The sequence below is a fragment of the Lepidochelys kempii genome, chromosome 12 (assembly GCF_965140265.1).
Source record: "Lepidochelys kempii isolate rLepKem1 chromosome 12, rLepKem1.hap2, whole genome shotgun sequence".
NCBI classification, from domain to species: Eukaryota; Metazoa; Chordata; order Testudines; family Cheloniidae; genus Lepidochelys; species Lepidochelys kempii.
In genome coordinates this window covers 10,553,958-10,563,983 of record NC_133267.1, presented here as the reverse complement: position 1 = coordinate 10,563,983, position 10,026 = coordinate 10,553,958, and the positions used below count along the sequence as shown (strand labels likewise).

The following is a 10,026-nucleotide window of genomic DNA, read 5'->3' as shown; positions in this document are numbered from 1 at the left end:
TTTTGATGGGAAATAGGGTTTCAACTAATTATTTTTGCAATATCTTTAACTTTTTTGCGAAACCTGGTTGACAAGTCAGATTTTCAACAAACATTTCCACTGAAAATTTTTAGAAAATTATTTTGCCTGTTTTTGACAATTTTCCATGTAGGGGGTGGAGGAAGCTCTTTCCAAGCAGCTCTTCTAATGCCATTATGCTAAAGAAATCCCACATTGCCTAAAACTTCTGGTATTATGTTTTTTATATCTCCAGTTTGGGGTTTTGGCCCATACCTGGGCTTCCTCCTCAGCTTCAAAAATATGGTCAAATCCACCACTTCACTTTGTAAATACAAAATATAATCCAACCCATCTCTTGCTGTGAAGATAAATTTGAGAACCAGCAAAGAATAGCTCAAATTTCATCTCCTTCCCCTTTCATTCTCCAAAATCCTAATGACATTCCCTTGAGTAATGCGTTTTTCCTTTTCTTTTGCTGCTTTTCTTTTTCACCTTTCTTCTTAATCTTTTGACTTCTCCCTGAAAACAAACTTTTTTTTGTTTTCAACTCAACAAACAGTTGAGACATTGATCAAAATTCTGTTCAGTTACAGTGATGTAAATCTGGAATAACTTCATTGTTTCAGTGGTGTCATTTCCAGAGCAACTGCAGTCCAACTGGAATTTGACCCTGTCTGGAGTGGCTGTGTGAGATTGCCATTTGCAGAATTCATGGCAGTTTCTTGTATGGCATTTGGCCTTACCATTAATATCACTTTGTAAAGCAAATTCACAGACTTTTGAACTGATATTGTTATCCCAGCTTCACGGCAGCTGGTAACTGTGACCCCATCCAACATGCTCTCTAACCCAAACCCAATACTCTTAAAAGAAACCAGATCGTCATCCCTGAACACTGGGATGGAACAGTAATGGTAATAGTTTTGTGATGGGAACATGACTGCCAACTCACTTTATATAACACATAGAACAGCCTTCAGATGGTATTGACTTTCGGTTTGCGCTGGATTAGAATGGGTGACCCTGAATGAATGGTTTTGTTTAGCGAGGCAAAATTAACAGTGCAAGGTGAAAGGATTGAATATTCAGTACTCTAGTCATCACTCACTTCATACATGTCTCTTGTTAGAGAGTCTCGGTGTTTACTGAAGTATCACTTACACAGACATTTCTCTCTGGGCTTCCTCTCTTACAGCTGAAGTCATCGTTTCAAAGAGTTTGAGCAGCTTTGCAAATCTCAGGTGACTTTGAAAGTTCCGAGCAGCAAAGGCGTAAAGCAGAGGGTTAATGCAACTGCTAATAAATGCCAGTGATCCAGAGATGTATACTCCCGTTTCTGAGACCTCGTCCAATGCCAAAGACATCTTCTGGTTAGAGTCTACTATCTGTGTTGAAACAGTTTCTATGATGTTAAACAGATGATGCGGTAACCAACAAATAGCAAAAGCCACAATCACACTGGCAATCAGCCTCGCTGACCGCTGCCTAGATGAGTAAGTCATTGTGTTTATTCTTCTTTCAACACATACATAACAAGTAGAGATGATAACAAAAGGAATCACAAAACCCACAATAGTCTCCAACAAAAGGCACAATATTTTCTGCTGATCAGAAGTGTAGTTGTGATATGTGCACTGCTGACCAATCTTCGTTTCTTCAATCTCTTGAAATGGGATTATGGAAGCTCCAAAAGCAAGAGACAGGAGCCAAATGAGAAAAACAACTTTGAGAATCACAGCTTTATTTTTCCACTTTTGAATCATGAATGGGTAGAACACAGTCATGAACCTCTCCAGGCTCAGTGTTGTAATTATAAACACGCTGGCATACATACTGCAGTAAACAACAGAAACCAGCGTTTTGCAGAAGGTGACTCCAAAGAGCCAGGTGTTAGCAAAGGAGTAAATCCAGACTGGTAAAGTAACCAGCACCAAGATGTCTGAAATGGCCAGATTTAGGATCAGCATGACTGTAGGAGATCTTTGCTTCACTTTCCCACAAATAGTCCAGATGACAATGGAATTCCCAGGGATCCCAATAGCAAATGACAAGCTCAGTATTGTGCAGACCACTGACCTCTCACTGTACCATGTCAGATGGCTGTTTTCTTCTGTTCTATTCATCTTGACTGGAGACTTGTTTTTTCTCTGATGCTAACAATCTCTGTTCCCTGCACTGTTCTTTTAACTCTGTAGACACAAGTAGTGAACCTCATCAAGTGCTCCCTAACCAATGATCTGAAGGCTGATACAGCATGTGAGTTCACATCCTATTGTTCAGTCCTGGCTGAAGCTGAGTTCATACTTCCTATTACAGTGCGTAGGAAGACTGCATGCATACAAAGCAAAAAAAAAAAAAAAAAACAAACAAAAAACCCACCATATTTGCCTGATTGCTCTCATTTGTGCCAGTTATGTATGCTTATAATTCCATTTATTTCCATTTACCTCTGATTTACACCATGAGAAAGGAGAATCAGAACCCACATATTTACTTTCCCATGCTTAAGAAGCTTACTACTTCAGTTGAAATTACTGTTTTTATAAGAAACTCTTAACAAGCTAAAGTAAAGTAGTGCACAGGAGCACTTCAGTGTTTTGTATGTGAGGATTATTTTACAAAAAGCACACACCCAAGCAAAAATTTAAAAAATAAAAGTAAAACACTTCAGTATAAGTAGGAATAATATATTTGGAGTAATCAAAAACAAGACAAATGATTGTACCTTGCCTTGAGTACATGCCAAATTCTGCCTTTTTGTTTTTCACTCCAGTGCAACTCACTGGACCAGATTCTGATCTCACTTACCCTGGCTTCAGTGGAGTTACTCTAGATATACACTGGCATAATAGAGTTCTGAATTTGACCTAGTGACTTCAGTGAGGTTACAATGGTGTGACAAGGGTTTGGTTTTGGCTCTCTAAAATGAGAAAGAGGGATGTCTTTTAATTCTTCTGGGAAAGTTCTGCTATGGAATACACTTTAATGTAACTTCAGCTGAGCTGAATAGCAAGTGGACAAAGACTGTACACAGGCTAACCTACTCAAGCTAGTTTGACTCCGGCTAGCATGGGTAACAATAGCACTGAAGACAATACAAGCTTCAACACAGGTCGTAACAGCCTGGCACAGATGTATTCCCCTTGCTAGCCTGTGCTGTGCTTTCTTCACTTCTATTGTTACCCATGCCAGCTGGATTCAAGAGAAGGTAGGCCAGTGTATGCACAGTTTTTGCTGTGTAGACATATCCTAAGACTGAAGGAAGAAGAAAATAAAAAAAGCAACTGCAACTACAAAAACAGTTGATGGGATTGGGGAACTGAAATTGGGAGGGTATTTTATATAGACACAAACAAGAAAGCAGAAGGTGTTTACCATTTCTCTCTGAAATCTAAAACTAGTTTCAAGTTTACTCCCTAATGCTGCTGCTCAGATTCAGTTCTACAAACCTAAGTAAATTTGTGCATGGAATCAATGAAGGAGAAGAATCCATCACCTCTAATGAGAATGCTTGTACAGTATTTTTTTTTAATCATTTGGCCGGATACTGGTCTCCTTTCCAAAGACTGATGTAGCCCCGTCCGCTCTTGTAAAGGACACAAGCATTCTCATGTTATTTGACATACCTATGGATAAAGTGATTGCAGATTGGTCTAAAAAAATCAAGAAAGATCTTAGGTTTCAGAGTAACAGCCATGTTAGTCTGTATTCGCAAAAAGAAAAGGAGTACTTGTGGCACCTTAGAGACTAACCAATTTATTTGAGCATAAGCTTTCGTGAGCTACAGCTCACTTCATCGGATGCATCGGATGCATCGGATGCTGTAGCTCACGAAAGCTCATGCTCAAATAAATTGGTTAGTCTCTAAGGTGCCACAAGTACTTCTTTTCTTTTTAAGAAAGATCTTAGTTTCCCACAAGCAATCCTGGAAAGACCTCAAGCTTTACTCCAAGCCTGGGTAGTCCTTTCATGCCAGACAATATAGAAAGTCCTTCAGGAAAGGACCCAGCTACAACAGAGGAAAATGGAACAGATAAAGGGGAGCTCCAGGTGGCAGAGGAGAAATTTCTGGTTGAACGCTAGGCTCTTCAAAGCAAACAGCATGACTCACAGGCAGCCCAATGCAGGGTGGAACCCTAAATTGGTGGTTGGCTTCAGTTCGCTACTCTCTGGCCAGTAGTGACCTGTGTCTCCACTGGTGCCTGTCACAGAATCATCACACAGATGTCAGTCTCTTCCCAAGAGAGAACAGGGGCCTGGGAACACAGGGGAGTCTGCAGGTCAGGACCGAGAGGCATCTGCCTCAAGTTGCAGGGCAGTCTGCCAGCATCATGCCCGGTTCAAGTCCCTCCCTCATGTGAGGAGAGGGGTGAGAGTTTGCAAAGACTAAGAGAGTTGATGGGGGAGGGTGATGTTGATGTTACAGTGGCAGGGCAGGTGGGCAAATGAGGCCATGGGGCATAGGCATGTGTTGGCGAGCAGCCCAGTAGCCACTGTTATAGTGGGAGGCCTGCTAGCTCCCTAGAAATGGGTAGCAGGCTCCAATGACCCAGACTGAGCCAGGAATAAGACAGACCTTCAAATTTTCTACACAGTTAAAATTAATTGACATTTTGTGCATAGGCCATATTTGCAGACATTATGTTGCAAACCAGTTAAGATATTAACGACTGCTTTGTCCATTTATGATTATATGTAGACCACAGGCAGGGTCCAATCAACCATTCTGAATCTTTCTTAAATAATGATGACAAAGGTTACTCAGCCAATCAACACCCTTCTGCTATAGCTAATTTGTATGCACTAATTCTACTGGTTGTAATGAGTCTGTGGCATGAGGGAATCTCTGGTTCTTCAAAGGTTCCATGGCCCCATACTTAGTTTGGGTATCAGTGCTTGAAAGACTCCCCAAGACACTGCTGCCAGCTCCACAGCATATCAAGGCAGCACTGCCAGGAAACTGATCTCAACAGAACAGTTGGAGGAACCCTTAAAGCACAGAGACATTGTGACTCCAGAGCTGATGAGTTAAAAGACCTTATCTCTGCCCAACAGCGCCATGAGGGAAAAAATTCCTACCTTTAAAAATCTGTTTGATCTAATCTGAGAGCCTAAATACTTAAATGCCTTCATCATAGCTGTATTGTATGGTGTCAGTAAAGGGCAGAGTTAAGGTTGTCTGGGAGCCACAACTGTGCATTTCCATGAGTGAACATGAATGGATTTATTTTAAGTGTAACTGTAACTCTAAATTTCCTGGTTTGGGATAATTATAATATCCCTGCAATGTTTTTACCCTTAAACTACTGATACTGCCTCTCAACCTTAACTCCATTTTAACATAGTTCTTTATCTTGAAGTTTTTATAAGAGGTTGCCTCAAACATTATCTTCCACAGCTGATGATAAACCCTATGTCCAGGGTAGCAGGTACTACAGACAGGAGAGAGAAAGAGATTGGAGAATCTATTCGTTTTCTTTCCCACTGAAATCAAAATAGTTCCATAGAACCATAGAGGGAGGTAGCATTGCTGAGCACAGCAATTTCTAGGAAGTTGCCCTATACTGGAAAGGTTGGCACCCACTTCCTGAAAAGTAGATCAAAAGTGTTCATGGCACAGCCCTGGGCTCAGAGTGTGCAATGGAGTGGGTCCCTGATACTACGGTGAAGAGTGAGATGTGGATGGATAGACTGATCCATGCCCTAGAATTGTGACAGACATGTGGATGGATAATCCATAGATGGATGAATATATGGATGGACTAGAAAAGCTGTAGAGAGACAGACAGAGTGAATGGATAGAAGCGCAGTATCAGAGTTATCACTCAAGGATGCATGGACACAATCTGCTTTACAGCTCAGGGAGTGAGATTTCAGCTGCTGGTGATTTGGGGGCAGGTTTCTGTTTTATCTTTTGGTTTCATATCCGACACTTTTCTTCCCACCATGTTTCCACCTCCTTGCTGAGGCCCAGCAGGACCGGAAAGGACAATGAGGCCAGGATCCTGATTCTCCGGGCAGACATTCTCCATCTGGTCATGAATGCAGGTGATGAAGTACATCTGGGATCCCATCAGCTGAGTGGCCGATTCACTAACACCCTCAAACACATCTCAAATCAGCCAGTGTGCTCTGAGCTCCCCTCACTTCTAGGCAGGCCTGGCTCAAGTACTAGACCCAAAAGGCCCATATTTGGACCCCGTCCCACAGAGTCACATGCCTATGTGATGATGTCATTGCTGGGGGAAAGGGAGCCCTCATGCCTCCACTCCTGGTGGGGGATGGGACCCTGATTCTTCTCTAGACTTGGGGAGGGAGGGACCCCTGATACCGAACCTGTCTGTTTGCTGGGGAACTGGGGCAGGAGGGAGCTCAGCTGCTACTCCTGGATGGAGAGAGGAGAGGTTGCCAGGAAGGAAGTTGCTGCTGCCCCAACCTCTGGTGCTGCAAGTGGGAGAGGGCTTTTTATCAGTCACTGCAGCACTAGTCGAGATGAGAGGCTGTTGCTTGTGCCACCATCCGCGCCTGCCAGCAGTGTGTGGGCAGGCAGGGGCAGGAAGGTGGCCAGGGGCAGGAAGGTGGCCCTACCACAGCTATTTCCTCCCTTCCCTTGGCAGAGGGGATCCCAGACCCCTTCTCTCACATGAGGAAAAGGGGAGTTGGGAGAGGGGATGATTGTCACGACCCTGCTGCCTACTCAAGCCCTCCATTCCCATGCACTGGTAACTCATTCACTTCCCTGGGGGATAACTTTGCTTTGGCTTGGTACTATCTGACCAGAAATATTTGGAACTGACACTAGGGGGATGATCATCCATGGAGACTCAACTGATCTTTTTCTCTCTTTTGCAGAGAAATTAACCACCAAACCCCTAAGGGAGCAGATTGAGGAGATGGAGGAACTGTCCAGGGCAATCACCAAAGGGTATGAGATCTTAGTGGGAGGCTCACAAGAAAGCCCTTTTCAAGGTTAAACTTTACTTAATGTTTCTGGAGTTGTGCACTGAAATCCCTTGTGTGGAAGGCGACAGCCTCACCCTGTAATTTCTTTTCCACAGGGTGCTGGATTGCAGCCTGCTTGCCAGAGGGAAGAATGACCTGCTGCAGAGGCTCCTGGATGGTTCTGCTGACACCAGCTTGGCTGAGGAGGTGACTGACTCATTCTATCCAGCACTGGGTGTAGAAGAGTCTAGAACTCAAGGCTGGAGATTTGTTTTGGGTGGCTCAGGGGAGTAACTAGGATGAGGGGTGACATAGCGCCTGGAATAGATTTAATATGGTGTCTCCCTGGTGTGGTTTCCAGCCAGGTGCGATCATTTTGAACTTCCTGGGCAGGTTGAAGTGATCAACCCTAAATGCTCCATTAGTAAATCTCGATTGGCCTGTTGTGTTGCTACCAAGAGGTGACATTTAATTTACAAGTTATCCTGGAGCCCAGGGTGAAAGCTTGAAACACAAGCTGATCCAGGGACTTAAAAAGAAGCTGGAAGCCCCCAGAAGCCATCGGGAGTTATTCAGGTCAACTCAAGGTAAGAAGCTAAATTAAGGCTGAAAATTCACTGCAGTCACCATTGATGTGAGTTCACCAAGTCTCAGCATCCAGAATGTACAGCACCCCCATCCACCAACACCATAAGAGAAACGAAAGAGCAGAATATGATCTGGGTGAGAAACTGAATGGAACCACTGTTCTTCCCCTTGTGGGATGTGGTGTTGGCACAAACCCTAATGCCAGGAAGCAGCTCATTATTTCTGGTGTGTATGTAGGAGGAGTCACTCACTAACAAGGTCACCAGGCAGTGTTCACAGTTTCCTTATTTCACCCTGATAGTTAACATCTGTGGGCCATAGATCTCTTTTACGTCTGTTGGATGCAAGTTGTCTGGACCTGCTGATTTAAAAATGTCTTTGGTGTTGTGTAACACCTTCCTTGGTTACTAATGGATTGGAAAGTGTTTCATCATTCTCATGTGAAATGTGTACATCATCCTTCTTCCTTCTAAATACAGAACAGAAATAATTATTTCAGTGTCATTATTAACAATTTTATCAGCTCCAACTATTAATGAGCCTCAACCAGTGCTTGGATTTCTTTTGTTCCAAATGTCCTTAAAAATATACAGAACGCTTAAGATACAACTCAGTATAGATAAATACATCATGAACAGGTGAATGAGCTATCATGATCAAAGTGATGTGCTTATTCTACTACAATTAATTCCAGGTACTTTTTGTGCTGTGTACCCTGTGATCATAATCAGCATCATAGATTCCATATTTATCACCTACATGCCGCATTTTTCAGCTGTCTAACCAGATATATCTAAATATCTGTAGATCTGGGTACTGACACATTTGGCCTACTTATTTTTCATTGACATAATTTGAGATACTGAAAGCAATTATGTGGGAGTCATGAATACAAACAAAGGTACCGGCTGGTGTTAATCCAACAGCAAGGTATGAGAGAGCAAAGGAATGAGAGGGAGCACGGGAGCTGCCCTGAAGGAGTCTTGAAGCCTTGAGCAGGCTTTCTACGTGAGCCAACCAGAGACACCTGCAGGGCCGTCCTAACCCATACGCAAAGTACACAGCTGCGTAGGGCACCAGGAAATTTGGGCACCACATTTCCTGGGGCCCTGCACTGCTGCATGCTGCTTCAGTCCCTCCTCCGCCTCTTCACCATGCCCCGCGCCCCTGCTCTGCCCCACCCCCACCCCTTCCCCAAGCCCCCACCCCTGCTCCGCCCCCACCCTGTCCCCACTCCCCTGAGGACTGCTGCAGCGGTCGGGCCTGCACTCACCATGTCATAAGTGGAGCGACCTGGCCCCAGCCTGCTCCGCTCCCCTGGCTCCCAGCCACGCCACTGATGAGTGCTGGGGGGTGGTTCCCCCCTAACCCCCCAAGGCTGGGAGCCAGGGGAGCAGAGCAGAGCGGGCTGGGGCCAGGGGGCGGTTGCCACCCTGGCCCCCAGCCACCCCCCCTACAAAGGCCTGGGGCCCCACACAGCCCCCCACAGGGAGCTGCATAGGGCACCAAAATGACTAGGGACGACCCTGGGCACCTGGTACATGGAAGGGGTTGGTACCTTAGCAGTTGACTCTTAATATAAAAAAAAACCTGAAGCAGCCCTAAAGGGAAGGGGGGAGTTGATCCTGGGAAGTCTGCAGGGGAGTCAGTTCTGAGCAGGGCAGATGCAAGCTGAACCCCAGAGTGGGTCACCTCATAAGAACTGATAAAAAAGAGTCAGAGAAGGAATTTTTTTGATTGCCCAGGCTCTGAGGTAAGAGCCATGCTCTAGGATAGTTTTTTGGCACTTTAAGTTTTACTTTTGCTTATCTGAACAATATGATTTTGGCAATTAATTGATCTTTAAATATTTATGGTAAATAGGCCCAATGGCCTGTTATGGGATGTTAGATGGGGTGGGATCTGAGTTACTACAGAGAATTCTTTCCTAGGTACCTGGCTGGTGAATCTTGCCCATATGCTCAGGGTTCAGCTGATTGCCATATTTGGGGTCAGGAAGGAATTTTCCTTCAGGGCAGATTGGAAGAGACCCTGGAGGTTTTTCATCTTCCTCTGTAGCATGGGGCACGGGTCACTTGCTGGAGGATTCTCTGCTCCTTGAAGTCTTTAAACTATGATTTGAGGACTTCAATAGCTCAGACATAGGTGAGAGGTTTATTGCAGAAGTGGGTGGGTGAGATTCTGTGGCCTGCATTGTGCAGGAGGTCAGACTAGATGATCATAATGGTCCCTTCTGACCGTAATATCTATGAATCTATGAATAAACTAGGGTTGCCAGGTGTCTGGTTTTCAGCCAGAACGCCCAGTTGAACAGGGTGCTGACCAGGCTGTTAAAACTAAAAGTCCGGTCGGCGGTGCTGCGGGTCTAAGGCAGGCTATTCCCTACCTGTCTTTGCACCACGCTGCACCCTGGAAGTGGCCAGCAGGTCCAGCTCCTAGGCGGGGGGCGGGAGCATGGGTCTCCGCTTGCTGTCCCCACCCCGAACACCGGCTCCA

At 44.8% G+C, this 10,026-nt stretch overlaps 1 protein-coding gene across 1 annotated transcript; it reads right to left on the bottom strand.

Annotated features, from left to right (window-relative positions):
* Nucleotides 1-1,157: 1,157 nt before the first annotated feature.
* On the bottom strand, nt 1,158-2,123 carry LOC140896498 (leukotriene B4 receptor 1-like). The gene has a single exon (XM_073308423.1). It carries the CDS (start codon nt 2,121-2,123, stop codon nt 1,158-1,160), a length of 966 nt encoding a protein of 321 aa, XP_073164524.1.
* Between the last annotated feature and the right edge of the window lie 7,903 nt (nt 2,124-10,026).